At 37.6% G+C, this 16,605-nt stretch overlaps 1 protein-coding gene across 2 annotated transcripts in view; it reads right to left on the bottom strand.

Moving 5' to 3' along the window:
* The window catches only part of RIT2 (Ras like without CAAX 2), a 346,591-nt gene that overhangs the window by 292,977 nt on the left and 37,009 nt on the right, over positions 1-16,605 (bottom strand). Inside the window, exon 2 of one of the 2 annotated variants that reach the window (XM_070513134.1) lies at positions 16,471-16,533. The exons of the other annotated variant lie outside the window; for it this stretch is intronic. Within the exon in view, the coding sequence (XP_070369235.1) occupies positions 16,471-16,533 (63 nt within the window). The remainder of the gene's footprint in view (positions 1-16,470; positions 16,534-16,605) is intronic. 2 annotated transcript variants of the gene reach the window in all.

Genomic DNA, 16,605 nt, shown 5'->3' with positions numbered 1-16,605 from the left:
TAGGAACCTGAATCATTACGAAAATATGGATGCTCCAAGAAATTTAATTAGGATTATGTAAAGAATAAAGAGCTACATATAGGAATGATTTATTAAGTGGATTTATTTGTTTCTATTATAATATCCATGCTAACTTATATGACATAAAATCTAATTTGAAAACAGACAACGATATTTCCTAATTCTGACTTCCCGAATCCTTCATTAGACGTATCATATAATCCGTCATGTAAGACTCTCTAATCTCCATTGCATAGGATCAATTTCAAACTCTCTAGTTTGATGCTCAAAAATTCCACTCTAACCTGTTAGACAGAATTTAAACATAAAACTGTGAACTGTGGCCCATCTCCTTTCTAGCCTCCACCTTTGACTTGGCCCCAGCCGTGTCTCCATTTGCTTATTTCCTTCTCTTCTAAACTCAACAACATTTAGCTCAGTTTTTCTTCTTCTCTGAGAACTTCACTGATCCTTCCAATTTTCAGAGACTTCTAATTACCTTCAGCACTATTTTCTGTCTCACTCCTCACTTTCTTCCTATATGTATATCTGTGTCTCCATGTAGTCTATGATGAAGAGGGCAGGGAAAGGGGCCAGGAGTGAACAGAGGATACCAGTTAGATCTTGCCTACCAGTTCCAGGTGCATTACATGTTTTCTCAAGTTTTCATAGTACTTTCAGATAGATTTTATTATTTGTGGATGATCAAATAAGACCCAGAGAGGTTCAAATAGCTTGTCCAAACCCCCTCAGCTCTTAATAAGGAGCTGGATTTGAATCCAGTACTACCTGGTGTATGCTTTTCCTCCTCTTACTCATTGCCAGTGTAGTGCGCGTGGGCTCTAACATCAGGGTGCCAAGGTTTAAATTGCAATGCTGTTCCTCAGCGACTGTGTGAACTAATTTATTAAACATTTTCTACATTCTCTGCTAAGGATTTCACAACTTTATTATAGGCAAAGTTATGAGCAAGAGCCCTAAGCCATGATACTAATATTATCCTCACATTATAAATAAGGAAGCAGAAGCACAGGGAGTGTAGGTAATCCACTTAAGGTCATAGAAGAAGAGACACCACTGGACTTCAACCCCCGCAGTCTGAGCCTACGCTCAGAATCATTATTATGCCTCTATGGAAAACTACTATACTCCCTTTAAGCAGCAACAATATCCCTATGTATAAAATGAATATAAGATTATTTTGAGGATTAAATGGGATGATAGGGAAACACTAAGCATAATGACTTGCTCATAAGAGTAACTAAGTAAATACTGTTTGTTGTTTTCATTATTTGACTGTGGTGTCTGGAGGGCTGGGGACATAGGTTAGATATTTTTATCTGTTCAAAAAGTGGTTCTGTGTATATAATTACAGCTTCATAAATACCGTTTGATTTCATTACTTAATATATTGTTTTGAAAGATGGTAAGGTGGAAAAAGATAGGGTGTTATCAAATATTGACAGAAGCATCAGTATAGTATTAAATTATTTTAGGAAACCATAGTAAACAAATGGAGCCTTGTTTTCTGCTACCATATGAGAAAGAGCTCTTTGCAGGAGAAATTTCCTTATTGGATCTTGCAACCTTCAATAGCAGAAACCATCAACATGATCAACCTCAAAATCTGCATACTTGCTTTATTCATACTTGCCTAGAAGATAGCAACCCAAATGTATTTTGGACTCTGTTCCATCATTTTCTCTCATTACTCCCTTTAGGACACTTTGATATCTAACAGTGCCCTCAGTAGAGCACCCGGCATGCACTGGATACGTGGAACTCTCTGACTATTTGCAATTCTATACCAGGAAAAGAAAAGCTGTGGAGTCAGCCCTTTGTTGAAAGTTAGTTTCACTTTATCCTCACCTCCAAATTCTATCCAGTCTCCCTGAAAATATGTGTCTTTGGTTGCAAGGGTGACAAGGCTAGAGAATGCGGCTGGGTCAGAACTCAAATATCCCTGTCTGGAAAAAATGGAAGACCTGAAGGTAGATGGGATAATGACATCATCCAGCTGAGGACACAGAGAATTCTAGTATGAGATCCAAAGGTGTCCCTTTGAGGCAATTTATAAATGTGTTACAAATACATCACTATATCTCAGAGAAAGGACTAACCTGTAACTCCTGGAAGTTAAATTGGATGATGTCAAAGTAACATGTTAAACAAAGAGAAAAAGTGGGGGGATTGTAGTAAAGAAAGCTGGTCCACATAGAATCAAGAAAATTAATTGAAAAGGAGTTACATGCCAGGGTTCATTCAGCAATGACTAAGGAGATATAATTGATATCTGGAAAATGAGTATTTTAATAATCAGAAAGGCAGATCCTTAGAATAATCTAAGTAAAATTTTCCACAGCCCTCTCCAATTCCTTATACTCTTTCATGTTCTAAAACTTGTCTGTCTTCCTATTCTGTTTAATTGATACCTTGATAATTAAAGGGTTTCTTGAAATAGCCCAAAATAAGTTTCTGATCATTTGAAAAAAAGTAACTCTCATTGTAAGTTGCCCATTCTGCTTCTTAAATTATTCTTTTTTTACAAAAAATTTGATTATAGTGAATTAATCTCAGGATTTATTGTTCCCCTGGTACACTCATAAAAGTTTGTTTCTGAATCTGAAAAGTGAAGAAGCTTTTGAATCTGTCGAGATGCCCCCATGGTGATATTTGTAGCTTTCAATCTGTTGATATTTCTTGTCTACACTGGGTTTGTCAAATCTAGCTGTGCATTGGTTTCACCTCAGTTGCTGTTAAATGTATCAATTCATGGATACCCTTACAGAAGCATGGAATCAGCAAGGGGCTGATATATCGTTATATAAAAAAATTCTTCTGTTGATTCTCATGGTATCTTCGCTATGCCTTCTGAAATAAAATAATGCCATGTTTATGAGAGAAGGGCAGCCTGATAAATTAGAGATTCCTTCTCAATTGTTTATGTAAACAACAACCTCAAAAAACAGAAAGAGACACCATATTCTTCTTATGATGAAAATCTGTGCAAGCAGCACAATTCCCTCTGCCCTCCCCATGGGGCCTCATCCAGGGCACGTCCTCTGGGAGTGGTTGATGGATGCCTGGTGACAAAAACAATGATAAAATGGTGCTAGGACATCAAGATGGAAATTATGGTTGTGAGTGTTTGACAACTCTGTATATGAGGCTGAATTAGGAGCAGATTAGTTAGGTCAATCTCTCAACTTCAAGTGTATCTACCTCTAAGTCAGAAGAAGGTGCCCATGATGTTCTTCAAGGTCCCCACAAAAGAATACAAAATGATCAAATAAAATAGGTTCATCCTTATCCACGACTGGGAGGATGCATGCTACATTTTTTTTTTTTTGTAACTCTTTGAAGACAAAGACAAAAACCGTTCTCCATTGTGTTTGGAGAAGATGATGTAATTTAAAATACAACATAAAGTGAAAATCCTCAGTTCTCACATTGAATAAACGACATCATCTAGTACCAGGGACAGCGCTGTAGGATGTTTTTGCACATGATGTTGGCCTAGGAGGGAAGAACTTGGATTCAAAGGAACATAACAGTTCACTATGGGTCTACTAAGCAAGAGCATGAGTTTAGAGAAGTAGGATAAATGAGGCAGGGGCGGAGAGATATTCTAGGTGCTGGCAAACAGGTCTTTAAGGTTATGGGTTAGCAATAGCAACCTAAAGACTAGGATCCAGTAAAGGTGAATTCTGTACTTAGCCCTCAACTCTTCTCTGAATTTTATTGGCTTCCGTGGTGTATGTGGGTGACCTAGAGAGTGGAGGTGAATGTTTACATAGAGACAGAGTCAGTCCTGTTTGCAAAAGTGAGAATTAAATGAGGACATGTAAATAACAGGCTTATATCTGTTCATAGTGGACACTCAATAACTGGCTCTTATTATTACACATGCAGAAGCCTAAGCTGACCAGGAGTTTCTTGCACAATGATATATGTAATGGTATAAATAAGTGTTTACATTTTAAAATGTTACTGGTAAAGACAAAGCCCAGGGTACTACAGGATGACTGGAGCTCTCTGTAAAGCTAGGCCATCACTGTAAAACCCATCAATACCACAGCACGCTGAATCTGAAAACCAACAAAAGTAATATTCCTCCCAAGACTCTGCAGACACTGTCATCAAAGTTAATAAACATTTATTGCAAAAGATTATTGGGAAGCTTCCCAGAGCTGTTTTCTCCCAGGGAATTATGTACTTACAGGAGTCATGGTTTAAAGGTAACTCTATCACCCATCATATTTTAAGTTGAGAAATGACCAATAGGGGACACTGTAAGTGGTGGCACTTATGAAACAAGAAGTCAGCACTTGACAGCCGTTTTACTACACTTTGAACATATTGAACAAATAAATCACAAAGGTAGTAAAGAATTTGGATTTTTGAAACCCTAGGCTTGGGAACTCAAATCCTATGGAGACTCAGAAGATGGATTCTAGGTACCCAGCACGTGTGAATTGCTCTGGGCATCAGCAAGGACCTCAGCCGTCATGCGTCCCCTAGGCCTTGCCAGGAGGAATGACAGGGACAATGGCTTTTGACTGAAAAAAGCTGTTACAATCTTTGAGTCACCTTCAGCAAATAAAGCAAACTCCTCTTTCATTACTCCTGCCTTCTGATACTTCAAAGGTCCAAAATAAACTTTTACTTAATTATATTCATATAGTTTTGCTTTTCCATGGTCTGAGTTCTGGGAAAAAAAATTCCTTGTTCTTGTTCTTATGATGGAGGTTAGATAAGCAAGTTCAAACATCCCAGGGGGGTATATAAATGTGGGACGCCAGTGCAGAATGTTTCTGGATATAGTACATTGTGTTGTCTATTCATTAAGGCAGGGAGGATTGCTAACAGAATGAAATGCTTACTCATATTTGTTGTATCCAGATTTTTTTTTGCATCCTCTTGTCCTCTAATAGATTGTTTTAATCAACAAACCTATTTTCTGCCCTCTTTGATACCACAGTCTTACTTATTGTTTGAGTTAAGTCACAGAAGGCTCTAGCCTTTGGCTTTCCCAATGTGAAGCACTATATATAAAATGAGTTACTGCAAATAAGACAAGGCCAGCGCCATAAACCTGTCAACCTCATCTCCAGGATTTTCTTTTCAAATAGCACCACATTCTTTCTTGATATTACTTCACATTGAAACAGGGCAAGCCTCTATTCAAGTTAGGCATATATGAATCTCATGTTTCAACATATTCTCAATAGTGTAAAGGAATTGGGAGTATTAAGCAGGGATCATTTTGGATTGGTTTTGGTGGGGATCTATCATGTGTGTGCATTAAACAGGCATTTAATACTTAGTTAGCATGAAAAGTAGAAGGCATTTTCATTTGGGTTTAAGATTTGGTGATAGCATCCTGAGGCTTTCCACAGTCCACCCAAGAACGTCAAACAATCATGGAGCAGCAGATGTTGATATTTTCTCTAGCAATGGAGCTAACCTCCAAAGGACTGACACTTCCTTTTTTGTATATCATCTAAAGCAGAGCCTGATGCAGCAAATGGCTTTGGCCAAGAAATTAGAATTAGCTCAGAAGCCAAATATCCTTAGGAGAATTTTGGTGTGTCCTGCCTGGGCAAACACAAAATACAATATTGAACTTTCTGGATTTATATGAGAAGAGGCAACATACAATGAACAAACAAAGCTAACTGGAACCGAATCAGGAAGATTTTATGTTTAGCACAGCATCTGGTCAGTTTATTATAACTAAAGTGGTAATTAAGATGAGAGAAAAATGAAGTAGATAATAGTTTAGGACAGAAGTACTTTCCTGCCATACTAGATGGTTTAGAACCACAAGCCTGGTTGTAGCTTTGTTGATGGTAGTGTTGAAGCATTCTTTAACATATCTACCCATCTATCTATCTATATTATTTTTTGTAAGGTATGCTCTTTGGTGCTGAAGTGATGCACCTTAAGCCTAGTGATGCTTTTTGGCCCTAAACTAACATCTGTTGGCAATTTTCCTTTTTTTTCTCCCCAAAGCCCCAGCACATAGTTGTAGGTCATTCTAGTTCTTCTATGTGGGATGCTGCCACAGCATGGCTTGATGACTAGTGTGTTGGTCCATGCCCAGGATCTGAACTGGCAAACCCAGGACCACTGAAGCAGAGCATGCATCCTTAACCACTCGGTCACAGGGCCAGCCCCTATATATATATATATATACACATATATATACACATATATATATACATATATGTATATATTAGATAAAATTAATTACTTGAATGTGCAGTGACACAAAAATTACCTTTGCATCTACCGAAGGAAGAGTCAAATAAGTGGCTAACACAAAAGGCCCGGCTATGAATTATCAGACTCAGAAATACAGATTCTACATTACCTTGAGTAATGAGTCGTGTAATGAGAGTGGACCAGCTTTGGCTTCATCAAGAAGCTTGTTAGAAACATAGACACTAAGGCTCCACCCTAGGCCTACTAGATTAGAATATCATTGAACAAGATCCCTGGGTGATTTGTATGCACATAGAACTTTGAGATGCACTCAATTACACTAAGATAATCCAGTGTGTCTGTGTTTGTGTATATGAGTGTGCAGGACCCGTACACAAGAATCATGCTATCATTGAAAATCTCAGTTTGCAAAAGATGCTGTTTCATTTTTCAATACATTGCATCTTTGAGCCTGTAACTAATACCATTTCCTGCCTCCTGCTCCTCAGAAACCACTTGCCCCAAATCTTCATCATGGCCACCTATCTCTACTGATCTCATACCAAGGGAAAGCTTCTGCTGGGGCTGTAGACTTGAGCAATGTGTAGGAATGAAGTGTCCTCTATATACTTCCAATAAGGGTCGTCTTAATTTTTTTTAAGATAATAAGAGTAATTGCTAGGGTTTATTGAACACATACAATGAGAAAACTTCCCTTGCCAGGGTTTCACGTGCATCATGTAATTTATCCCCCTAATGACAATGTGACATGAGTATGATTATTCACAATTTACAGATGTTGATAGTGAGTTTCAGAAACTTTAAGTAAATTACCTAAGGTCACACACGTAGCACGTGGAGGAGTCAGGACTCACACAACATAGCCACTATATTATTCTTGTTTCAGATAAAGCCACCAAATTACAGGGATTTGGCACTAGTTTAAGCTTGAGCAATATCAGGATTTAGTGGGAGTTATCATCGATAAGATATACATCGGGAATCAGACCAAGATAGTATTATTGGGTTAGAAATAGGACAGCAAACAGAACAAGGAGAGTCCACTTTCTTCTCCGTCTATGTAAATCAATTCAATTTTTACACTTATATGGAGTTTTCTTAAACTGATGCAGAGCTATTCCAACCCATTTTGAACTTTTATAAAGACTTATTGGACTCAAATCACTTTAACTACTTACTAATTTGAATTGTTCTATTGCCATGAGAAATGTGTGATTTCTCCAGCTATACTGTGAGCTTCTTGAGGGAATGGGAAACGTTCTCACATCTTAGTCTTTTATCCTAGAGAGTGGATGTCACTGTGTCCTGTCTTTAGCTTTTTTTTAGCATGTTTATAGATCCACTGACTCGCAGGCTCTGGGTAATCTTTGATTTTAGGGGACACACTAGAGTAGGTCCAGGGACTTAGACATTTATGCCAGGTGGGAAGTAAGCTACAGGTCAGCTGCCTCAGGGTCTAAGGAGGTGTCTCAGACAAGTTCCAGGAAGCTTGCATCAGGGACAATTAGGCTTAAGGTGCAGTCTTCATTCCCTTTGTTAACTGAAATTTATCCATGATAGCACAGAGTTTTAACTAAATAAGTAACTTGAAAGGAAGATTTGAAAGGGACTTTTCAGAGAGCAATAAAATCTTAGAACTAGAGAGAATAGCATTCCAATTCCCTGAATTTGAAATCGGGGTTCATAGACAGTAAGGGAGTTGCCCAACGCAGCAAAACAAGATAGACTAGAATCAAGATCTCCTGATACCCTGTCCAATATTATCCTCGCTATATGCTACTGTATCCACAGTCAAGCAAATTGACTGAGTGATAATGTTTTGACTGAGTGATAGAACTTCTAGTCAGGCAGGAGGCTCAATGTCACTAATCTCTTTTAATGATGCACTTGATTCCAAATTCTACAAAATAGTCATCATGATGCCAAAATAATCCAGCAGATAAAATTGTGCTTATAACTGAGTTCCCAAGTGTTTGGTGATCAGATCAAGAGATGCTCTGAGGGAAGTGGCAATGCCTCACTGTGTTTCCAGAGGATGTTTGGTACAGCTTCCACTGACAAAGCTAGATCCAATCACTTGGTTGATGCCAGTGACATTCACTCCACGGAGGAAAGGATTAGTATACATATGAGCTTTGAAAATACGATCACATAGTAACAGGATGAAATACATCCAAGGTAATTCAGCAAAAAATAAGCAAATGAACACAACCAAAATTGTCACAGATGTCTCTGTTGTATAGGGTAGGAAAAGGGTTTCATGGATGTTAGCTTGGCAATCAAACTCTGTCCTTATTCAGCTCCACCCCACATATAAAACCAAGTGTCCCACACCACTCCAACATGAAAACAAAAGCATCATTATTCCTGACATAGGCCATAAATGAGTGTGGTAGAGAACAGATGCCCAGAATTTTTAAAATCAATACTATAGCAATTAAGTAGTTGAGTATGGCATACCCTACGGCAAGTGCCTCCCACACACTTTAATTTAACTTATTATAGCAATACAAGTGTCCAATTTATATATGAAGAAACTGAGGCTCAGAGACACTGTAACTAGCACAGTGTCGCATAACTGATAAATAATTGAGATAATTTAACTTTAAGTTTGCCAGAATACAAAACCAGTACCAGTACTCTCAACCATTGTATGATGGTTTATTTTCTGGCTCCCTAAGACACTTTGAATTTCTTTATTTTTTTATAGTAATGACTTTGCACTCACGTTCATTAGACTCATGTGGAAGAATGATCCATTAAATAGTCTACTATTCCTCAATCTTTTTAAGCCCTTAAGCTTTTTTTTCCGTATATATAAACTTAGTCACAGAAAACCCAGGTTCCTCTTGTCCATGACAGAAAAATAATAAGCCTGTGAGACCATCCTCTTTTGTCAGGGTCCTGTATGCTGCAAGGAGGATTACATGTCTTAAATGTTTTATGTGAATTGTTGTTCAGATACTGGGGATATGGGTGGATGAAAAAAAAAGACATTTTGCTGGTGATGTATTGTGAAAACCCCTTCACTATCCCTTCAAGAGAGTTGAGAGTAAATATCTATATTGTGTCTCAACACAATAGGTGAGGAAATTCCTCATGATGGCCAGCTATGTCCCGGTTACAAATAAGAATACCACATCCCCTCCTCCTCTATATACTCTGTATAACTTCATATAGCCAGCCTATAGTCCATAATCCTCAGTAGCTGAAGAGATTTTGCTTACTTTTTGTAGTTTATAGTATGGGAATTATGAGTCCTGATAGTCTACTGAAAATAAATATTGGATTATAATATTGAAGGTGCATTTTCAAATCACATACATACTCCCAGAGACTTGAGAAGCCACCCTTTGTCCCCATGAGAACTAGTAAATTGGTGAGCTCCACAACACAGAGATCATTATTTTAAATATCTTCTCCAACAGCCTAGTCTTTGTAGAAAAGCACTGGAAAAAGTTAATATACTTTTGACAAATATTCATCTTATTTGAGAGAAAGGAATGACTACCTGCTTAAATATTGGCTAGTGATGCAGGATAAACTGGATGCATAAAAAGGAAAAAGTAATTCTGACACGTAAATAGGATTCAGAGTGGCATAGATAACATTGATTAGACAAAGGTTTCCAAGATGTAGATAATTTAGATAGTATGTGACAGACAAGATAAATGGACTTTATTAAGAAATAATTAGAAACTTGTGGTTATTTTTAAAAAGGGAAAGGCTAAGGACATACTGAAGTTAGGGACATAATGAAGAGGTGGCTCTGGCAGCAGTTACATATTTTCTTTGAGGGTGAAAACAAGAGCAAGAAGCTTAAATCACAAAAGAGCAGATTTAAGTCAAACTGTAAAGAGGAGATTGTGGCTGGAGTCATGCTTTGCTTTGAAAAATCTCTCAGTAGCTATTAGTAGATTTGGGTAACAAAAGAGATAATATATTTTATGAATTTCAGTATGGAATCATTATGGTGTACAATTTATCAAGGGGAGAGGGTTGTTTAAAATAAGAGTCATCATATGTGTGTCTGGAAATTTTATCCCCAGCCAGCCATCAAAAGCACAGGGTCTATGCCTTCAGCTTGATGACAGTGTTAACCAATATCAACTGACCTGCTTGGCTCCATGTGTGACCCTTGGGATTGAAGAAGTTGTCAATCTCTGGTTTATATACAGGAAACTAAAACACAAGACCTCTCCATTTGTGTAATGAATAATGTGGGGATGTGTGACTCTAAGCCACTGGCACATTTAATAAAAGTCATTTATTTGACTTCTTTCTTGAAATTGACTTTAAGCTGTGTTGGAGATGTTTTATGGCCCCTTCTTTAGTAATATGTTCCAATCAGGAATGCAATCCAAAGACTTTAAAGTTCAATTCTGACTCATAAGTTATTTTCATTTGTGTAGGGTATAGATTTTTTTTTTTTTTGGCAATATTAAGATGAAAATAATATAGTTCTTGAGTGACAGCTTAGAAAATTAACAAATAATGAGGACTAAAACACTATTCTCAAATTCAAGAGTTAGAGACTTATTTCATTTTGTTACCAAACAGACAAACAGGAATATGATGTTAATAGTGAAAAGCGGGCTGTGAGAATGATGATGGAAATGTCTATTAGGGACCCATGAAAGCTGAGAGTTGAGGCTGGTGGAAATCACAGGGAGGGGTGAGGCCTCACCCAGGTGCCAAGACCTCAGTACAGAATTCCAATGTCTCAACATGAAAAGCATCTTCAAACTTCAACCACTTATTTTACAGATGAAAAAACTTGTGTCCAGAGAGGCTAAAGGATTTAGCCAGGGACATACAGATAAGCATTGGCAGTACTGGAAGCAGACGCGAGATTTCACGACTTCCCTAACGTCCAATCAATAATGTATGTTAAATTAAAGGATGGATGCCCTCATAAAGGTGGTCACAAATTTCAGAACAGAAATGAATGGAATCTTAATTTTTGTTGAAAGGAAGTAGATCAAGGCAGGGGTAATGATGGCATCTTTCCAACTCCAGAAATCTCCACTCACCATGAAGTCATAGACCAGAATATATAATAAACTAATAAAAACATTTGTTAAGCATTGGTTTCAAGTTAGAGTAATGCATGGCCTTTTCAGAAGAGAGTTAAGTGCATTTATTATTGGTGAATAGCTTATTCCCCTGACTGCAGTAGCTCTAAGTAATGTACATTTTGGAGGTGACAAATCTCTTTTTACATCCTATTACTAAGCAACGCACATTTCACTCAGGATAACATGGAAATTAAATAAAGAGATGCAATTTCACACAGAACACAGTACTTGGGATCAGTAGATGCCAGGCAGGTCTCCATAAAACATTTAAAGAACACTAGAGCAATATGACTTCTGGAGCAATTTTTCTTCTGGGTTCATATGATGTGTTTTAACACAGAAATATCTTCCACAATGAAGTTCTAAAAGAATAATGGTCCCAATAAAGATCTTTTTTAAAAAAGTCACAATGAAAGCATCAAATTCTAAAGCTTAGTGATGTAATTGGCCAAATGTCACTCTAACTACAATTTAACCAAAATTTTTATATTCTATAACAGTCACAATAAAAATTCAAATAGATTTATTAGGAGGTGTTAGGTTTTACTGAGTTTCTTCATCATGAGCTCTGTCCTGCCCCACTTTCACCTTTTCTAAGCATGTAAAATAAATCGCAGATCACAGCTTACTTCATTTAAAAGGATACTTCTGTGTTTTTGCTTTGTTTTCTCTATACTTTCTTTGAGTTAATGCTAATAAGTACAACCTTCTGGCATGTGGAGAAAATATTTTCAACCATTTGTGCCTATACAGGTACTTTAACAGTAATCAAAGTAGTTTATCTTTTTATTCACTTGAATGAATAACATTCTTGTCCTCAACAAGCCACCCCAAACTTTGTTGTAAAAGAATGGAAGACACTAAGCAGGCATATTTACATGCTATTAGGAATTGTGTTATAAGCAACAAAAGAGGGGAAAAGAAAGTATAACTAGGTAACTTCAACTTATTTACTGCAATCATGGAAATTTTATCAAGAACATAGCATTTGAGTGAGGAAATGGAAAATAAATAGAATTCAGAAAGGCAGGAACACAGGTGGAACATCTTTGATCTATGTAGATAATGGCTTAATCCAAAACATGGAGTTGAGGTAGAAAAAAAACATGGTGATGTTATGTTTAATGGGTAGCATTTATGTTTAGACCATAAAATTTTGTTCAGATCAATAGAGTGGTTTAATTGTAAGACAACAGATTTTAACGTATCACAGTATTTCTCAAATTGAAGACCTTGTGGATCTCCTGAAAAAAAAAAAAAAAAACTTCCAAAAGTCTCACAGACATAGATTTCAGTTAAATTAAAAAGTGAGTGATAACTAGCTAAGGGAACCCTTGATACATCATCGTTGTAATAAGAATATAAGCACATGCTTTGAAAGCAAGTAGCAAATCTGGATTGCAAAGTGGCCATTCAGAATGATCTAGAATATGCTTATACTGATTTGTGAGTTGCTATTTAAAGGAATTCACAAAATTATAAAGAAAATCCATAGAGAAATTTCATACCCTGATAGCAAGGATCTGTACACCCCAATTTAAGAGGCACTGCCTCATAGTCAACATAGAGCCATAGAGTGTAAAAGTACAATCAAATTGGCACTTTAGAAGAAATATTCCAGAGAATTTCCTCTTAAGAGACACTGGGGAATCTTTGAAACAACTTATTCATTAAATTATTCTATCAACTAACATTTAGCTAAGCCCCTAAATTCCACCTAAGTGCTAGGTAGAGAAGCAAAGATGAATGCATGGTTCTGCCACAAAGAAGCTCATGGTCTAGTTGAGAAAAAAGTCTTCCTGACATACAAGAATAATAAAATATGGAGATGCAATGGTAGAGAGATTGACAGAGAAGTGCCATTTAACCCAGCTTGGAGGCCAGAGAAGACTGAATGACTAGGCTAAGTGTTAAACAGTGAACTGAAATCGTATTTAAGTTTGAGCGTGTGTGTGTGTAGGGGCAGGGATGGGGCACTTAAAGAAGAAAGAACATCATGAATAACTGTTCTTCTGACATTACTAAAGTGAAAAGTTTGAAGCAGCGGATGTTAGGAAATGAAACTGGGAAGGTAGACAGCAGCTAGATCCCTATTATATTATATTATATATTAATTTTATATATTATTATACATTACATATATTATATATAATATATATTATATATTATATATAATATATATTAAACCTTAATATTTTAATATTTTGCAATATATTAAGTTGCTGGCTTTATGGGCTGGCCAGGTGGCACAGTGATTATGTTTGCATGCTCCACTTTGGTGGCCTTGGGTTTGCAGATTTGGATCCCAGGTGCAGACCTACAGACTGCTCATCAAGCCATGCTGTGGTGGCATCCCACATACAAAATAGAGGAAGATTGGCACAGATGTTAGCTCAGAAACAATCTTCCTCAAGCAAAAAGAAGATTGGCAACAGATGTTAGCTCAGGGCCAGTCTTCCTCATGAAAACAAAACAAACAAACAAAAAGATGTTGGCTTTACCTTTAAGCCATTGAGAGCTCTTGGAGCATGGGAACCAAGGAATGACAAAGTTGACTTGGTATTTTAGTGAGATAACTGAGGAGAAGAATAGAAAGGGTAGACAGAAGACTATCATAGTATTACTTAGAGTGAAGATGAGTCCCTGGGCTAGGATGCTGGTGAAAGAGATGGATAATCGAAGGATCAAAATTATATTTAAGAAGAAGGATAGTCACTATACATGAAGAGTGATTTAAAGGAAGAAATCAAGGATAAACTAGTTTTTCCAGCTTGGAGATATCTATCAACTGAGAATGAGAATATAATGCGAAAAACATTGGAGAGAAAATGATGAGTTTAGTTTTTGACATATTGAGAGTATAGGGCCTGTGGGATATCCAATTAAAAACTTGGTTGGGAGACAAATATATAATCCCCAAACTTGGGCAAATGCTATGGCCTAGAAATACAGTTTAAGATTTGATAACCTAATAATTGAACAATCTGATGATGCTGTTTAAGATAGGTACAACTTATTAAGCAATTACAGGAGGCTGGGCTCTTTCCAAAATCCTTTAAATGAGTGATCTCATTTAAGACCCACAATAAATCTATGGAGTAGATACTAGCAAAATCTCCATTTTGCAAATGAGAAATTGGGGATTGGTGTCAAGAGGTGAATTGGCCCAAGGACACACAGCTTGGTAGGGCTGGAGCTCAGACTGAAGCTTAAGAAACCTAACTCCGTGGAACCCACCCCAAGCACTAGACTATATGGCTTCTCTGGGAAAATGTGTAATGGGAGGTGTTGTGGGCAATGGCAGAACCCTGGGGTGCACCAGCATTTCATGTTTCCTATTTTTCATTTTGTTGAAAGGTGACTCTATGAATGAGACAGATCAGAGAGATTCACGGAGAACCAGGCTGCACAGTGTCAAGGTGGTCACGAGTCTGGAGAATAGGGGCTGGCCTGGTGGCCTAGTGGTTAAGTTGGTATGCTCTGTTTTGGTGGCCTGAGGTTCACAGGCCTGGATCCCGGGGTCGGATCTAGCACCACCCTTCAAACCACACTGTGGTGGGAGCCCACATGAAATAGAGGAAGATTGGCACAGATGTTAGCTCAGGGCCAATCTTCCTCACAAAAAAAAAGTCTGGAGAAGAAAGCAGTGGTCAATAGTATAACTGTATTTGAGAAACCAGTAAAAAGTCATTTTGTTTGGCAATTAAGAGATGACATTTGTGAAAGCTGCTTCCGTAGAATTTTGGAATATAAGAGGTGTTATAATTGGTAAGGTGGTAACTGGTTGAGGTGATTATAAATACTGTTTTGAAAGTTGAGAAGAGAAAAGGAAGAGAGAGATTCAAGGAGAAAGACCATAAGCTTTGATTTGTGTTGGCACCAGTCTGCGTGGCTATGCAGCTCCCAAACCTTCCCTAAATTCAGCTTCTTCTAAATAACACTTAGTGCTATTTCTGTTAACTTGGTAATCAGTTATCACCATCTCTTTAATTCCAACTGGACTCGACTCATCTCCACCATCCACGGAAGCCCCCTGCTTTGTCCTCACCCACCTACAGCCCACCTTCAGAAAGCAACTAGGATGATACCTGGACAACATACATCAAAGCATGTAATATCCTAGCTCAAAATCCTCCAATGTCTTCTTATTACACTTAATATAAAATCTAAAATTCTGACCAAGGCCTTCACGGCCTGCCTGATCTGGCTATGCTGCCTCTGTGACCTTATACTTTAATGGGCCTCTTTCTGGAGTATTCTTTCCCTATGTATTTTCACATAGATTTTTTTCCCCTCACTTCCTTCTAGTCTCTGCACAGATGTCACCTCCTCAGAGAGGACATATTTGAACACAATAAGATAATTTTCCCAACACTCCCTGCCCTTCTTTTCCTGTCTGACTTTTGTCATAGCCTTTCTCATTGTCTTTTATATTTTATATATTATAATACATTATATGTATATGTTTGTTTCTTCTAAAATGTAAATTTCACAGGTTCCTGCAGCTAGACCAAAGCTTTGCACAGAGTAACACTCAAAAATATGTGCTAAATAGACAAAGAAAGGAAAACACATTTATAGCAATGCTGCACATTGCTGGAAAATAAGGAGGCCCCTTGTTCCCTTTAGAAATCTTTTCAACTGGCAGATAATTTTCCATGCTGCCATTTAAGAAGGCATATCACCACAGTATCAAATAGACAATATAAGGTAGCAGGAATTGATAATCAATAGCTTACAATCAGTTCACCGAGATCTGAAAGCTTAAGAATGCAAAGAAGAACTATAAGCACAATTTCTTTTTCTTCACATAGAAATATTTCAGGTGAGGGGCTGGCCCCGTGGCCAAGTGGTTAAGTTCGTGTGCTCCGCTGGAGGCGGGCCAGTGTTTCGTTGGTTCGAATCCTGGGCACGGACATGACACTACTCATCAAACCACGCTGAGGCAGCATCCCACATGCCACAACTAGAAGGACCCACAACGAAGAATATACAACTATGTACCGGGGGGGTCTGGGGAGAAAAAGGAAAAAAAGTAAAATCTTTAAAATAAAAAAAAAAAAAGAAATATTTCAGGTGAGAAAACCTGCTATGGTCCTCTAAATTACTTATTTATATCAATGCAGAATGTAATTATAAGGGTGATAATGTTGGTTCAACTCACCAAAACCACAGTGAGTCCCTGAGTGCCCAGGGCTGTGCTGGATGCCAACAAGGAAGTGCCATTCTAGAAAGAAAAATGATGGGATGACCAAAAGAAATCACATTTGTTCTCAGGTCACACAGGGTGTATTTTTAA

Source organism: Equus asinus, chromosome 7, assembly GCF_041296235.1.
Source record: "Equus asinus isolate D_3611 breed Donkey chromosome 7, EquAss-T2T_v2, whole genome shotgun sequence".
In the NCBI taxonomy this organism is placed as follows: domain Eukaryota; kingdom Metazoa; phylum Chordata; class Mammalia; order Perissodactyla; family Equidae; genus Equus; species Equus asinus.
The sequence above is the reverse complement of the archived record's forward strand: the minus strand, read 5'-3'. Positions and strand labels throughout refer to the sequence as shown.